Source organism: Trichomycterus rosablanca, chromosome 3 (genome assembly GCF_030014385.1).
Source record: "Trichomycterus rosablanca isolate fTriRos1 chromosome 3, fTriRos1.hap1, whole genome shotgun sequence".
NCBI lineage: Eukaryota > Metazoa > Chordata > Actinopteri > Siluriformes > Trichomycteridae > Trichomycterus > Trichomycterus rosablanca.
Window position 1 is genome coordinate 51,413,967 of NC_085990.1, and position 17,758 is coordinate 51,431,724.

The 17,758-nt window shown below is 41.4% G+C and overlaps 1 protein-coding gene across 1 annotated transcript in view; it reads right to left on the reverse strand.

The window, feature by feature from the left end:
* plppr5b (phospholipid phosphatase related 5b) overlaps positions 1 to 17,758 on the reverse strand; it is a 72,742-nt gene that overhangs the window by 24,806 nt on the left and 30,178 nt on the right. The window contains exons 4-5 of the mRNA XM_062992217.1: positions 15,848 to 15,980; positions 3,842 to 4,092 (exon numbers count right to left, since the gene is read on the reverse strand). Of these exons, the coding sequence (XP_062848287.1) occupies positions 3,842 to 4,092; positions 15,848 to 15,980 (384 nt within the window). The remainder of the gene's footprint in view (positions 1 to 3,841; positions 4,093 to 15,847; positions 15,981 to 17,758) is intronic.

Consider the following 17,758-nt stretch of genomic DNA (forward strand, 5'->3'; position numbering starts at 1 on the left):
TCTGGAAGTCAAAAACATTTATAACATGTGGTTGAGAAACATGTGAATGCTGTCTGTGAAGACCTCAGCCATCTGAGGGGTGCATGAACCTCTTCTCTTCTCATCCACACTCCATTGCTTAGTGCTATTAATAAAAAGAGCAAAAGAGAAAGCTGTATTAATTATCACAAACTGAAGGCTGTGTATCATAGTTTATTACAAATAGTTTACTGGCTATGCCAACTAAACCATAACAGGTTAAATATCTTAACTGAATTATCTGCTGAGCTAACTAGCTACCATTAAGTGGAGGAGGCTTATTATTTAGAATGAATGCTCTCATTAACGAGAGCAAAAAATATGGAAGACGAGACGGGGTAACGTTAGGCTATAATGTTGTTATATAACGTTACTCCTATAAATCACTGATTAACTATTGCACTTAATGCGTTAGCTAGCTAACAAACCTGAAAAATAGCGAACTCTTAAGAAGTTTTCCGACAAGTACTCTAGCAATAACAAACATTAACTACGTTGGTTAAAGCACAAAGCGGTGTAAAAACTTACCGTAATAATGCTGCTCATCACGGCTGCAGGGTGCTGGCGTTTCACCATGTTGCTGGCGTGAAACCACGACTCTGCTCTGTAGTGTCTGCGTTCAGCTCGTTTCTTTGGGTTATTTTGGCTGAAATACTTTAGAAAGTTTCAGTCGCTCTATCTTTGCCTCTCTGTCTAAATAAGCTCCCCGCTGCACCATGGAAGCGATGCTGCGCCCCCTGCAGTTCCTTTAGTGCATTGCAATAATAACGACGCGTCGACAACGAAATTCCACGTCGACAAATTTTTATAGTCGACGTTATCGATTATGTCGACTAATCGTTGCAGCCCTACTGCCTAGGAACCCTGTAAAATGGAATCCAGTTAGTGTTTGTTCTAAAAATCTAGTCCTGTGCAACATCACTTATTTTTACAGGGTGCTTTCTCACTCAAAGACTTTTTGGATGCCGTGAATAAGGTTTTTGTCTTGATTTACCCCACATGCTGCTACAACTTCCTCTGACACCAATGACACGTCAGACTGATAGAACACACAGCGAGCAATTATTAAAGAAAAAGCAGCAATCATCAGTGCACCGCATGCTGCCTCTCATCTCGATGTTCTCTCAGACTGGTAAAACAAAAATGCTAATACACCTCCTGCAACTGCACATCTGCATTTCAAAAGCCATGCCAAGAATGCTGCAATAGAGTGAAATGACTGCGCTGGAATATAAAACGAATGAAATATGGATATGAAGAGTCACATTCACATAATATATCAACATGAATCACTCGCTGTTTCAGTCTGCACATGGAGCGAAGGAGAGCTGCTGTGTCCCAAATACCATACTAAATACTAAATAGTGTTCCAAAGTAGATTTCAGCCAATGGAGAGGCTACGTTCATTCATTTATTTATTTTTTGGTTTTACCACTTTATCTTTATCCTGGTCAGGGTTGTGGTGGGTATGATCACTGGGCGAAAGTCAGGTCCCATTGTCCTGACTGCACGTCTTTGGACTTGTTGGAGGAAACCGGAGCACCCGAAGGAAACCCACACGAATACAGTGAGCTCAGCAAGTAGCTGGAAGGTTACTGTTCAAGCTTCACTGCTTCACAAGCTTAACCCCCAATTGCTTGCAATTACAGTCTCAATTGTAAGTCGCTTTGGATAAAAGTGTCTGGTTAATGCTGTAAATGTATTACAACTGCACCAGAAACATTCTGCACAAACTGGATGTAACGTTCTCTTTTGGAAGCTTTATCTCAGCAGAACAGCAAACTGCAGGTAGGAGGGTTTGATTATTGAGCACCTATAACCGCAGCTAGGAGAAACTTCAGAGCTTTGTTGGATACGTCGCTGGCAAATAGTAACTGCTTGTTTGAGCTCTTTATTTCAGTTCCCTTGTCTGTGTGTGTGTGTTCATTTGACCTGCATAAGTTCACATTTTTCGATTCAGTTGGCAGCCCCTCAAGCGATCAGCACAGAACCCCCTTCCCGACTCCTCCACCCCAAACGAGCCCTGCAGCGATTTTCTGTATGATCCTACGTACTCAAACCAAGTTTGCAAAACTCTAAAGATTCCTGCTCTTATATTTTTTTGCTGAGCGCTCTCATTCATGTGTTTGAACGCTCCCCCCGTTTTGGGGAGCATTACCTATTTTGTTCTGCAGAAATTGACTTGCCTTGGGTTTGAGGTCACAGAGACCCCAGTGTCATTAAAACTCATCCAATTAATTAACTAAATTAACCAGAAAGAGAGAAAAAGAGCAAGTGAAAGAGTGAGAGAGATGGAAGGATTTTGTGTGTGTGTTTGTGCATGGAATGTTTGTGTATATATGTGTGTGTGTGTATGTGAGAGAATGTACGTATGTTTACGTGTATGTGTGTGCATGTGTGTATATATACACATATCAGTCATAACATTAAAACCACCTCCTTGTTTCTACACTCACTGTCCATTTTATCAGCTCCACTTACCATATAGAAGCACTTTGTAGTTCTACAATTACTGACTGTAGTCCATCTATTAGTCCATCAAGAATTTCCTTCGGGATAAACAAGAATTTCCTTCGGGATAAATAAAGTATCTATCTATCTATCTATCTATCTATCTATCTATCTATCTATCTATCTATCTATCTATCTATCTATCTATCATCTATCTATCTATCTATCTATCTATCTATCTATCTATCTATCTATCTATCATCTATCTATCTATCTATCTATCTATCTATCTATCTATCTATCTATCTATCTATCTATCTGTTTCTCTGCATGCTTTGTTAGCCCCCTTTCACCCTGTTCTTCAATGGTCAGGACCCCCACAGGACCCCCACAGAGCAGGTATTATTTAGGTGGTGGATCATTCTCAGCGCTGCAGTGACACTGACATGGTGGTGGTGTGTTAGTGTGTGTTGTGCTGGTATGAGTGAATAAGACACAGCAGCGCTGCTGAAGTTTTTAAACACCTCACTGTCACTGCTGGACTGACAATAGTCCACCAACCAAAAATATCCAGCCAACAGCGCCCCGTGGGCAGCGTCCTGTGACCACTGATGAAGGTCTAGAAGATGAGCGACTCAAACAGCAGCAATAGATGAGCGATCGTCTCTGACTTTACATCTACAAGGTGGACCAACTAGGTAGGAGTGTCTAATAGAGTGGACAGTGAGCGGACACGGTATTTAAAAACTCCAGCAGTGCTGCTGTGTCTGATCCACTCATACCAGCACAACACACACTAACACACCACCACCATGTCAGTGTCACTGCAGTGCTGAGAATGATCCACCACCTAAATAATACCTGCTCTGTGGTGGTCCTGTGGGGGTCCTGACCATTGAAGAAGAGCATGAAAGGTGGCTAACAAAGCATGCAGAGAAACAGATGGACTACAGTCAGTAATTGTAGAACTACAAAGTGCTTCTATATGGTAAGTGGAGCTGATAAAATGGACAGTGAGTGTAGAAACAAGGAGGTGGTTTTAATGTTATGGCTGATCTGTGTATATATTGCCTTTAATCATGCATTTTAACTGGGGGTCCCTGAGACATCAATAACATCAATATAAAAATATTCTTTGCAGTTTTCCATAAAATTATGATAATTCGTGAAGTATCAAGCTGACTGAGAAAGGCTCCAGATGTTTTGTGAGCTGTTGAAGAGGCTCTGGGGTCTCAGGGACCTCAATCAGAACTCAAGGGTTGAAGTATGAACACTGTGTGGGTTTTGAGAGGCTGAAGATTAAGTCTAGAATCACTTGATGAGATTAAGAACATGCATGTTGTGAATATTTGAGAGTTAGCGAGGTACTTACGGCTAGATACAGCGCGCCGTAGACGCTGAGCGCCGCCTCTTTCGATGGGAAGGTTTTGCGGGCGCGCAGGATGTCGTCCTCGTTGCCCGTGCAGGCCTGCTGGTGACTGATGTAGCGTAACGCCTGCTGACAGCCCAGTGCCGTGTAGTTGGGTTTACACACGGTCAGGAAGTGAGGAGCCAGGTTTCCTGTCACCACCTGACCCGCATTAACAAAGATGTCCGTAGTGAAGAGGCCAAACATGTACACGCCTACGGAAACAAACAAAAAATGTAGTGTGTTTATTTGCTAGTAAAAAGGCCAGTAAATGTTTACAATGTGTATTAAACTGTTCAACGTGGCCACTTTATTAATCATTCATTTATTCATTATCTGTTTTACTACCAACTTATCCTGGTCAGAGTCGCAGTGGGTCTGATTCATTGGGCAAAAATCAGGAAACACCCCGGACAGGTTGCCAGTTCCTCACAGGGCACACACTTACACTTAGGGCAACTTCTACTGGCTTCAGTTGGCCTGACTGCTTGTCTTTAAACTTATGGGAAACCCACACAGACATAGGGAGAACATGCAAATAGCACACAGAAAGGTGTTCGCCTACCTGGGGAATCAAACCCAGGCCCTTCTTGCAGAGAGGCAAAGGTGCTACGTACCGTGCTTATGGCTGTAACCTTGCTGCCGGTGTTAGTGGTAGCTCAGTGATTAAGATACTGGACTAGTAATCAGAAGGTTGCTGGTTTAAGCCCCGGCACCTCCAAGTTGCCTCTGTAGGCCCATGAGCAAGGCCCTTAACCCTCGATTACTCAAACTGTATTCAGTCATAGTTGTAAGTCGCTCTCACACCTCATTGCAGCTAAACTTTGCTTGCCATGAACCACGCCCCAAATTCGATAGTGGACTGCCATTGGATTACTTGTCATTGTGGCACGAATACAGCACTGCTTGGATTGAAATTCAATGTTAATTACAGAGGTACCTTGAAACTCAACGTCAGTTGGTTCTGGGAGTGGCGTCAAGTTTAAAAGACGTTGAGTTTCAAGGTATTTTTCCCATAAGGATGTTTGGGAAACCTGTTAATGCGTCCATGGTCCTGTGGAACTGCATATATTTTAGGCTCATGTAAAATAATGAGGTTGTGTTTGACTCTTATACACTTAAAATAACACAAATATAATATAAAAACACTGAAATACAATTAAAAACAGCGCATTCACATGAGAAGTGACAAAACCACTTTTGCGCTGCTGTGCCGTTATTTCCTATGAAGTGTGGTGACGGTGCACAAAACTTAACGTGACTTATTGTACTAAAACAGCGAGTGAGGAATTTCATTAGTGGAGAAACTTATGATCAGTAATAATGAAGAGAAGTTTAGTTCTCCTGTCTCCTTCTTTTAGTACATTGTCACATTATGTTTTTTTTAACGATAAGCGTTTTAGACTCTGGGAGAAGCTGATTCTGATTCTCTCTTCGGGTTTAGGGGACGTCGAGTTACAAGGTACTACTGTATTGCTTTTTCTTTTACTCTCATTCAAAGCACCACAAAGTACAATGTAGTACAGATCTGAGTGGATGCAATTCAATCTGCTTTGTATTTAATTCTGACATAAATTCAGCATTTCTTTATTTTAAATGCAAACCAACACTTAGGGGTGTGTTCGAAAACCTAGTGCTCTCTCTACATAGACAGCAGTTTACGTCATCCTACGCTCACTCCCAAGAAGGAGGCTGTTCGAAATCCTAGATGTCTTAATATGCTCACTAGTAAGGTATCTTAAAATTTCAATGGTATTTTGACTCAAGAACGAGTGAGCATCCGATGCTGCCTTATGCCTAGTTCACACTACACGATTTTTGCCCTGATTTTCGCTCGGTGACCGGTCGGCGATTGATTTTCCGGGTCGGGAGCAACTCAGCGTTTGCTCGGCGATCAAAACTCGGCTCTCAGTCGCTAAGTGTGAACTATCCAACATCTCGACCCGACCGGCTCGCCGAGCGCTCGGCGACTGGATTGAGTTTTCTAGCACGCCAGATATCTGATCTCAGACGGGCAACTGGGAATGAGTGACATGTCGAACAGCCAATGAGAACACAGGATACAGCGTGAGGGGAAATGCAGGAGAGGACAGGGGACAGGGGCTTAATTAATATAGTTTATATCAGGATACACCGACACACACACGTTTTACAGTAATTCTGATTTGATCGTCCTCTACAAAACATAATACCCACGCTGCATTGCAAAACTTACTACAGAACAAGCCATATACTGTTCGTGTTGCCAAATCCACTCAGATTCATTTATTTTTCCTCCTTGATATTACGCTGCACATCAGCGCACTTTGATCTCTCGCTACTTGTTGACGTTAATTTTTTTGGACGTGGTATATCATTAAACTTCTCGTCACTTCTCACGTGTGTTTTTGTAAAAAAAAAAAAAAAAAAAAAGAAAGAAAAAAAGGGAGACCAGAGAAGCTCGCCTGCGATTCCAGTTGGTGATGGATCGTGTAGTGTGAAACCCCCTATCGCCGATCAGTCGTGTAGTGTGAAATATACACCGACTGAAAGACTCCCGAGTGCAAGAGATTCAGTCGTGTAGTGTGAACTGTACAGCGACCTGACGACTTGGAAAGTCGTGTAGTGTGAACTTGGCATTAGCGGTGAATGCAATCCCAGCATTCAGTGAGGCACAACTTTTCTCACAGAGAAAATACAAATATGGCGGACGGTGCAGAGAAACGTACGAGTTATTTTCAAACGTAAGTAAGTTATTATTGATTTTTAATTTGTATAAAGATGCACAAGTGTTTTTATTTGCAAATCCGGGCGTTTTCGGTACACGGAGGGAGACGTTGGTTGACATGTTAGCGTGTTGTGCCACCTCATCCCATTGGTTTGAATGGCATGAAGCTAACTGTGTCAGCTTAGTTGGTGAAAACTGATGAAAGTCGATGACTTATTAGAATCCTCTCTACTGAGGCAGCTGCCTATGTAGGCAGTAAGACAGCAAGGCAGCTCACTAGTTTTTCAGACACAACCTTATTGTCTTTCTTTTAAGAGGTCAGGCAACGTTAGATCAATACAATGAATCTTTTACTTTTTATTTTCGCTTAGATTAAGTTTAACCTTGTTGAAAGGCTATAAAGCTACGCCTTGATTGATTTTTGTAGTTGATTGTGCACAATTCTGACACAAATGCAGCATTTTGTTTTGTTTTTTAAACACAAATCCTGGCGTATTGATTTTCGGTAAAGACATTAAATGAATGTAATGAATCTTCACGCTTTTAATTTCGGCACGTTTCATTCTGCATGTTACTGTGGAAACACAACAGTTTAATTTGCCACTGATTCCTCTCTATAGTCATTACTGTTGTAGCGTGATGGAGTGGAAGCCGTTTGGACTGGTGATTACAGCCTTCGGGAGGAACTGAACTGAAATGCACAAAGCTCTGTGAACAATCCAGCAGCATAACAAAGCTTAATTCTGATGTGAGGAGAATATGAAGATATTCTGGCTGTCAGATCTTAACTAAATCAAGCTTGTCATCACTGGAAAATGCCTTTTTTTGTTTCCTTTGTTCTCAGAATGTGGGATGCTTGTTGCCAGGTTTCCAGTTTTCCACCCTAAATAACTCAGAAGCTAAAATGACAGTAGTATTATTATAACAGAGACATTATTAGCATACAAAGCATCTGATGCTCTACATCTGTAATGAGAAGCACATTATAGATTATAGATATTTATAGATTAAGTTGTCTGTGGGAATTTGTGCCTTTCAGTCAAAAGAGCATCTGTAAAGCCAGGAACTAATATTTTTTTACGAAAGTCCTGATTTTCCTCCCTATCTAGTCGTATCCAATTACCTGATTGCATTGCGCTTCCTCTCTACTGATCCCCACTTCTGATTGAGGAGAGCAAGACGTGTGCAGTACCCGACTGCATCTTTCCACAAGCCAATCGTTGTTCATGTAGCCGCCTAGCCCGATCAGATGGCAGAGCTGAGATTCGAACCGAGGAGTTCAAAATGTCAGCTCTGGTGATGAGGTTGAGCTTAAGGCTTTGTGCAGAGTACAGCATGTTTTTGTACACATGGGCACAATTATGCTGGCACATAAAAGGGCAGTCCAAAAACTATTGGCTCAAAGTTTTAATGTAATTGATTTTATATTGTTGATTTTACATGCCTGTTAGCAACCGGCAGGCTGGGCGCCTATACGGACAATAATAGGCTCGTCCAAGGGTGGAAATGCAGTAGGGGATTTCTTATAACTGTTGCAATTACGACCTCTGCTGGTTGATCAGTGGCACCTACACAGAGACAAGGGATTATAGATGCATGACTCACGATACAGATCTTCATATGAACCCAATTCATGCAGGTGAAAAGAAGCAGTCGGCTAGTGAAGTGGAGGGCTGCAGCAGTAGAGGCAGCAAAATGTACTTGGGTAATTGGATATGACTAGATTGGGAAAAAAAATGACGGATCGGTACAAACAAGCCAACACCTCTAGGATGAACTAGAACACAGGTAACAATCCAGGCTTTAATGCTTTAGCATTAATGTTGAAAATCAGTAGACAGACTCTAGTAGACAGACGAAAGCAAATCCCAGCCTTCATGTTCCAAAATTTCCGCGAAGAGTGGAGGCTGTTATAACAGCAAAAGCGACACCAGCTTAATATAATTTTATTAATATTTATTTACTGGGATGTTAACACACACATACGCTGATCAGCCATAACATTAAAACCACCTCCTTGTTTCTACACTCACTGTCCCTTTTATCAGCTCCACTTACCATATAGAAGCACTTTGTAGTTCTACAATTACTGACTGTAGTCCATCTGTTTCTCAGCATGCTTTGTTACCCCCTTTCATGCTGTTCTGCAATGATCAGGACCCCCACAGGACCCCCACAGAGCAGGTATTATTCAGGTGGTGGATCATTCTCAGCACTGCAGTGACACTGACATGGTGGTGGTGTGTTAGTGTGTGTTGTGCTGGTATGAGTGGATCAGACACACCAGCACTGCTGGAGTTTTTAAACACTTCACTGTCACTGCTGGACTGAGAATAGTCCACCAACCAAATATATCCAGCTAACAGCGCCCCGTGGGCAGCGTCCTGTGACCACTGATGAAGGTCTAGAAGATGACCGACTCAAACAGCAGCAATAGATGAGCGATCGTCTCTGACTTTACATCTACAAGGTGGACCAACTAGGTAGGAGTGTCTAATAGAGTGGACCGTGAGTGAACCCGGTACTTAAAAACTCCAGCAGCACTGCTGTGTCTGATCCACTCATACCAGCACAACACACACTAACACACCACCACCATGTCAGTGTCACTGCAGTGCTGAGAATGATCCACCACCTAAATAATACCTGCTCTGTGGTGGTCCTGTGGGGGTCCTGACTATTGAAGAACAGCATGAAAGGGGGTAACAAAGCATGCTGAGAAACAGATGGACTACAGTCAGTAATTGTAGAACTACAAAGTGCTTCTATATGGTAAGTGGAGCTGATAAAATGGACAGTGAGTGTAGAAACAAGGAGGTGGTTTTAATGTTATGGCTGATCAGTGTATTACTAAAAATTTGCATGTCCATACATTTTAGTTCTAGTAGTATAAATTAATGTACATCAGTATGTCATTATTAATTGGTCATGCTGGGTTTATTTATTTATTTATTTGCTGCTGGTATGTTAAAACTCAGCAGTTGGCACTGGATTCATCTCCTCAGCTATAAAGTGGGCATGTTGAGAGGGTCTGGCCAGCCTAGATAACTTTGGTGCTGTCGGAGGTTTGTTGCATCAGCCTGTAGCAATAAGTTCTGACTGAACATCAAAGACGCCGGTGCGACGTTTCCTCGCAAAAGCACAGACGGAGATGAACTAACACCTGATAGATATTTCAACGTTCAGCTCTAAACGAAATGTTAGAATTTGGACTCTATTAAATGATTAGCTAGGATATTTCATTTTTTATTTATTTATTTTGTGTCTGAGAGCCAGTGAGGAAAAAACAAACCCACCACAAAAATATTTAGGTATATTATTAATTATGGCATAATTACACTCATCATTCATTCATTCATTGTCTGTTTTACCAACACTTTATCCTATTTAGGGTTGCGGTGGGTAAAATTCACTGAGCAAAAGGTACAAAACACCCTAGACAGGTCGCCAGTCCTTCACAGGGCAAACACACACACACAAACATACACACACACACACACACAGGGTAATTTTGTATCTCCAAATACCCTGACTGCATGTCTTTGTACTGTGGGAAAAAACCCACACAGACATGGGGAGAACATGCAAAGTCCACACAGAAACGCCCAAACCGCTTCACCTGGGGATCGAACCCAGGACCTTCTTGCTGCGAGACGACAGCGCTACCCACCGGACCACTCTTCTAGGATACCATTTATGTCCAATTATTTAAAAAAGTATTTTTAAATAGGATAATGTTCTCTTCACTGGCTTCCTGTAGCTGTACGCATTCATTCAGTTTAAAACACTGATGCTCGCCTACAAAGCCAAAAACGGACCAGTCACAAGTTACCTTCGAGGTCTAATAAAACTCCGCTCTGTACCACGTAACCTACGAGCCACTAGTCTCGCTCGACATGATCCTCCACCCAGGACTCGAGGAAGACGAGCATCGAGGCTCTTCTCTGTACTTGCACCCAAGTGGTGGAACGAAATTCCTCTGTCTGTTTGAACATCTGAGTCTCTCATCTGATTAAAAACCTTCATCACCTCTTTACTAAGCACTTGGGCTGACATGTACTGTACTTACTAACGCTCTTATTTATTTCTTGTAAAATGTATACAGCTTATATATATATATGTATATATTGGTTCTAACAGGTTTCAGCAGATTTATAATCTTGGACTGTTGTTTACTTAAACTAGGTAATGTAGAGTAAGGTAATGTTCACTATGGAGGCACTTCTGAAAGTTGCTCTGGATAAGAGCGTCTGCTAAAGGCTGAAAATGCGAATGTAAAATGCATTTATATCATAGTAATTAGGAAGGAAAATATAAATAATTTTAGCTTATACACTCTGGGTTAAAAAATGGTCCTTTGTATATAACTTTAGCAAATGATCAACTTTCAAAATTCTTCCAGTTTCATAAAAACTGGTTGACCTGTTGACCAGTGGGTCTGAGGTTTGTCCTTTTGGCTGAACAACATGCTCTCATAGGTACATGCATTTTTTGGTCGCCCACTTGTTTTTAGCTTTGGAATGCCATGTTTTCCTTATCTGGAGTGCCAGCATTTCTTTCAAAAGTATTTAGAAGCCTGACTGAATAGAAGCATAAACAAGGAATCAGATCGCTAAAGCATTTATTAACACCATCAGAGAATAAGCTGTTATGAAAACTGGACTTTGTCAATACAGGTCTTTATACTCAAATATTTACAAATTTGCATTTAAGAGCGATTCACCTTTAAGCATATTTTATGGAGGTGTGAGGGAACCAAAGTACCTTGAGAAAACCCACACAGACACATGATAAACATGCAAAACTCATCAGTGACCAGAGCCGAGCATCAGAGCCAGGTTCTTAGGATCAGTGTTACTGTGTGGCACCCACACTACAGCTGCACCAACCATGCTGCCCAACTGATTTTTAATTATTTCAATAACACCCAATTTACAGTTTAGTTTAAATATAATAAAATAAGTATAAAAATAACACATATAACAAAACAAATAGCCTCAATATTCCCATATATATGTATTTATATTTTTTTCTATTTTATTTATGCATTTTCTCTCATTTTCTCCCAATTTAGTGTAGTGTCTTCCACTGCTGGGGATCCCTGATTGCAGTCGACGTGGGCATATTGCTGCTCACGCCTCCTCTAACCCGCCTGACCCGCGTCCTTAACAGAACGCCTCTCTATCTGCCAATCAGGGTCCTTACACAGCATTAGAAGACCCCACCCACATAGTCAGAATCGTGTCTGCTGCAGGCACTGCCAATTACGCCCGCTAAACGGCACCCAGCCGACCGGTATGAACGCCTAGTTTCGAACCAAAGAGTTCAGAATCTCGGCGCTGGTGTGCTAGCGGAATATCCTGCTGCTTCACCTGGGTGCCAATATTCCCATATATTAATATATCCCTGGTTTAAATACACCCCAAAAGCACAACTGTGTTAAGCACTTAATTTTTAGTTTTTGTTAATATTTTTTAAGTGTGAATAAGTTTAGTTTTAGTACAAAGTTCACAGGATTGGGAAACTTTGCATGACTCACTGCAGCATCAACATTTCTATTTCAATGCTCTTTTATCCTCGTGTATGTTTGTTATATATATATCAGGAGTATAAGACGGATCCTCCGTCTGTCAGCGTTCACAGGAGAAGAACAGAGGATAAAAATCAGAAGCTCAGACAGAGTTGGAATAAACATGTCATGACCTAAATTTCTTGTCTCCCAAAAAACAAACAAAAAACAGAAGCATGAAAGTCATTATGCAAATAAGTTGCAAGGATTATGTGTCATTAGCTAGGCTTACGTTGATTTCACAGTCTCAGTGTTCAAGTATAGATTGAAAACGTATTTATTTACTCAGGCTTTTGATTAGTCTTTCCAAACTAGGGGTAGTCTGGTGCTCTTATGTTCGTCAGATTTGCTGGCGCTGAGTGTTGGCTTCTGGCTGTGCCTGATTTCTGACCTCTAGGACCAGAGCTGCCCACCCCGGATAAGCACAGAGCTTGGGGGTTCTTGGTCATAGAGACTTGTGGTGATCAGGTATGTTGGGTTGCTGGGTCACTCAGGTTTGATGACGGTGGCGGAGGTGGGCGCTGATGTCCTGTGAAAGCCTTCATGACTGTGTTACCTACTCGCTCTTCCTTTTAGTCATGCTATAATATTAGGGGTGCCGGAGTCTAAAGCTACTCTCTGCAGAACTGATATTTTACTCTTAGATTTCACATTTAAACTACATTTTCAGTTGTTTTACCCCGAGGTTAAAGCCTGCAAGACGAGACTGTCGTGCCAACAACGCTGCTCCTGCTAGATGTGATGGAAACCTGGTGTGTTTGCACCCAAAATGTCAAGAACTCACTACTGACTTTATCACAGACTGGACTGAACAATGAACTCCAATTGTTTACATTAATATTTTTTGCTAGTTATAACTTTTAGTTCAATTTAATATTGTGTATATATGATTTGTGTAAATCCTTTTTATTTAAATGATCCTCCAGGTCACACAAAGAGGATGGGGGTCCCTGCTGAGTCTGGTTCCTCTCAGGGTTTCTTTCTGTAATTTTAAGGGAGTTTTGTCTTGCCCCTGTCGCACTCGGCTTGCTCAACAGGGGTTTTTTGGTCTGTCGGTCCTGGAATCTGTAAAGTTGCTTTAACAGAATGACAAATGTAAACGGCAAAAATAAATACATTAATAAATAGGTAAAAAGCAAAGCCTGCTGCTCCAGATAAATGTAAGTGAGGAGTCATTGGCATTAAAATGTTTTACTCTAGTCTGATGCTGTCGGGGACAGGAATCGTCCCTTGGCACACTTCAGGAGGCTTAAATCAAACTCTTCTCACAATATCTGTCATTTACCACCTTGGAATTTCTATCATAATGCAGTTCTCTGTGATTCTTCATCATCTGATTTTATAAAGCACAGAGACTAACAAAGAAACCACAGCGTGGGCTGGAAATCCTCCCACAGTTTAAAAGCACGACAATTAGACCTTTAATAATAAAGTTTTCTGTACACAGATCTCTGTACTGTATAAAATAAATATAGCTTTGAAATTTCTCGTTCTGTTCCGGCTTTATGTCTATATAAATACGACACCTATTAAAAAGTACATAAAAGTGAGTCCAGGGTCAAGATGACAAACCAAACTTCTACCTTATGTTGATTTGTCCAAAGTGTCAAAACAGGTCGGCCCTAAAGTAAAAGCGTGTCCTGTTTATTTAGTTCTATGTGATGAGTAACACATTTCAGTGGAGAATGAGGATGTGTAACAAGGTGGATGCTGAATGCATATTCAGCAGAACACCACATTCAGAGACGTGCCTTTCTGCAACCTAGTTTGGCTGGGGGAGGACGCACTGAGTCACAGTGTGAACTGTCGTTCTCTTTAGACTTGAAGCCGTGATTCTGGACCACAAGATTTGTCTGTTTTATTCCTTTTTTCCCCAATTTCCCTTCCAATCTAGTCGTATCTAACCACGCAACTGCATTATGCTTCCTCTCTACTGATGTTGACCTCCACTCTCAATGAGGAGAGCCGTGACTGACACACACCCCCTCCGGCACGTGTGCAGTAGCCGACTGCATCTTTTCACCTGCACGAGGCGAGTTCATATGCGGATCAGCTTTGTGTACGGAGAGTCTCACCCTGATCAACGCATTATACCTCATCTCTGTGCAGCACCATCAATCAGCCAGCAGAGGTCGTAATTGCATCAGTTATGAGAAATCCTCTCCAGCACCCTCCCTGCAAAAGAGCAATTCATCGTTCACGTAGGCGCCCAACCTGCCGGTAGCAGTGCTAAGATCAGAACCAACAAGTTCGAGATGTCAGCTCTGGTTGACATTTCTGACGTTTTCGACATTTAGCAGACACTTTAATTCAAAAAAACTTACAGTATAAAATCTAAGCAATTGAGGTTTAAGGGCCTTGCTCAAGGACCCAACAGTGGCAGCCTGGCAGTGGTGGAGTTTGAACCAGTAACCTTCTGCTTACTTGTCCAGTATTTTAACCGCTAGACTACAGCTGCCCTTTGCTCTAGCTCTGGTGTGCTAGTGTTTTCCTCTCTTCAGTCTTGGAGGAGCGGAATGCCCCAAGCCGTGGCACAATGTCCCAGTTCCTGGAGGTGAGACCCGCCTGGTAAAAAGCACCACAGTGGAGCAAGGGAAGTACGAGTGGTCGAGGGGCTGACCCAGGGCCAAACCAGGAGTTACAGAAAGTTCCCCTGTACTACTTTTCTACATTTCGGTTTATGGTTTAAGCTGATGGCAGCAAACCAAACTCTATGCTACCCCCAGTAATGAACCTTATACTTTGTTTAGTATTTATTTATTGCCTGTTTTACTTTCCAGATTCTACTCCTTTCAGTTTGTAGATATGCAGAATATTATTTAATATACTGTACAGAAGTATAAAAAAATTATACAGCCCCTATATTGTAATTCATTGAGAAGCCAAGAGTACAATGACCTTTTCCACAAGGGTAATATGGGTTTGTTTTTCACATAATTAAAATGATTTTATCCAAATCGCCATTGTTTAATACTTTAATTATTTAAAATAATAAGTGTACAATGCAATAACAGCGGTGGGTGCTGATGTCCTGTAAAAGCCTTCATGACTGTGTTACCTGCTCGCTCTCCCTTTTAGTGATGCTGTAATAATTAGGGGTGCTGAAGTCTAAAGCTACTCTCTGTAAAACTGATATTTTACTTTTAATGATTTCACATTTTAACTACATTTTCTGTTGTTTTACCCCGAGGTTAAAGACAACAACGCTGCTCCTGCTAGATGTGACGGACACCTGGCTTGTTTGCACCAAAAATGTCAAGAACTCACTATGGACTTTATCACTGACTGGACTGAATAATAACTCCAATTATTTTTGCTAGTTTTAACTTTTAGTTTAAATTAATTTTGTGTGTGTATGATTTGTGTAAATCATATTTATTTAAAGTATCCTCCAGGCCACCCAAAGAGGATGGAGGTCCCTGCTGAGTCTGGTTCCTCTCAAGGTTTCTTCCTGTAATTTTAAGGGAGTTTTTCCTTGCCACTGTCACCCCTGGTTTGCTCAACAGGGTTTTTGGTCTGTCGGTCCTGGATTCTATAAAGTTGCTTTGAGACAATGTTCATTTGACTTGACTTGACTAGCCATGGTTTAATAAAAAGGAAATAAAAATGCAATCAGGTACAATTTGCACGCTTTTATTTGTACTGACAAACTGTAGCCAATAAAACGTATTATATGTAATTCAAAGCAACATACCCAAAAACCGGAATATCCTGCGCACCAGAGGGTTCAGGTAACAACAGTCTCCATTAACAAAGGTCTTCTTTCCACTATCCACATCGTTCGATGTATACTGCATCAGGAAGAGTGCAGCTTCCGTTACGGTTATCTGAAAGAGCATAGAATCAGAATCAAAATCAGAATCAAAATCACATTTAGAATCTGTTTTATTGTCCAGGTATGTTTGCACACACAAAGGAATTAGTTTTTTTGTTTTTGAAATTACTTACTAAATACACAGATCAGCCATAACATTAAAACCACCTCCTTGTTTCTACTCACTGTCCATTTTATCAGCTCCACTTACCATATAGAAGCACTTTGTAGTTCTACAATTACTGACTGTAGTCCATCTGTTTCTCTACATACCTTTTTAGCGTGCTTCCACCCTGTTCTTCAATGGTCAGGACCCCCACAGGACCACCACAGAGCAGGTATTGTTTAGGTGGTGAATCATTCTCAGCACTGTAGTGACACTGACATGGTGGTGGTGTGTTAGTGTGTGTTGTGCTGGTATGAGTGGATAAGACACAGCAGCGCTGCTGGAGTTTTTAAATACCGTGTCCACTCACTGTCCACTCTATTAGACACTCCTACCTAGTCGGTCCACCTTGTAGATGTAAAGTCAGAGACGATCGCTCATCTATTGCTGCTGTTTGAGTCGGTCATCTTCTAGACCTTCATCAGTGGTCACAGGACGCTGCCCACGGGGCGCTGTTGGCTGGATATTTTTGGTCGATGGATTATTCTCAGTCCAGCAGTGACAGTGAGGTGTTTATAAACTCCAGCAGTGCTGCTGTGTCTGATCCACTCATACCAGCACAACACACACTAACACACCAGCACCATGTCAGTGTCACTGCAGTGCCGAGAATGATCCACCACCTAAATAATACCTGCTCTGTGGTGGTCCTGTGGGGTCCTGACCATTGAAGAACAGCATGAAAGGGGGGTAACAAAGTATGTAGAGAAATAGATGGACTACAGTCAGTAATTGTAGAACTACAAAGTGCTTCTATATGGTAAGTGGAGCTGATAAAATGAACAGCGAGTGTAGAAACAAAGAGGTGGTTTTATTGTTATGGCTGATCGGTGTAATGACAATAATAAGAACAAGAACAAGAATGATGATAATTATTATAAACAGTATACATAAAGTGCATGTGTGACATGTAAACTACAGTATTGAGTGTTTGTAAGTAATGAGTTATATATACTGAGGTTGCTGAGTGTTATGTGTATGAATTCCTAATTGCTGTAAATCACAGCGGTCTGAAGTCTTGCATGATGTTTACAATTTAAAAAGAAGTACGTGTCCATTCATTAAAACCATTTCCACCTGTAAGCCGCCTGCTGGACACAGTGAACAGTACTGAGGAAGATTAACTGGACTTAATTGGTCAGTTGATGTCAGTGAAGGAAGGCGGTCAGTGATCACAGGTGAGAGCGTTGTGATCACGTGCTGTGATATTACAGACTATTCAAGTGTATTTAGTCTACTGTCTATAGCTGTTTGTAGACTTGACTTGGGCTTGTGGGAGGAAACTGGAGCACCCGGAAGAAAATCCAGGTGGACACTGGGAGAACATGCAAACTGCACACAAAGGACCCTGGTTCCTTGCCAGAGTAATTGAACCCAGGACCTTCTTGCTGTGAAATTTTGCATATGGATTTATAATGGGATGTCATACAAGCTCCTGTTGATGTAAAGTGAAGGTGTCTCAATAATATATATTACATATAGTGTATATAGAGTATATAGAGTAATTAAACAATTTAGGCAATTTAAATGCTCATTGAAAGACAAACAATATAATAGTCACAGTGTTTCATACATTAGTTTTGTATCACTCTCTGTTGGTTCTCCAGTTGTTATGATTTTAGACG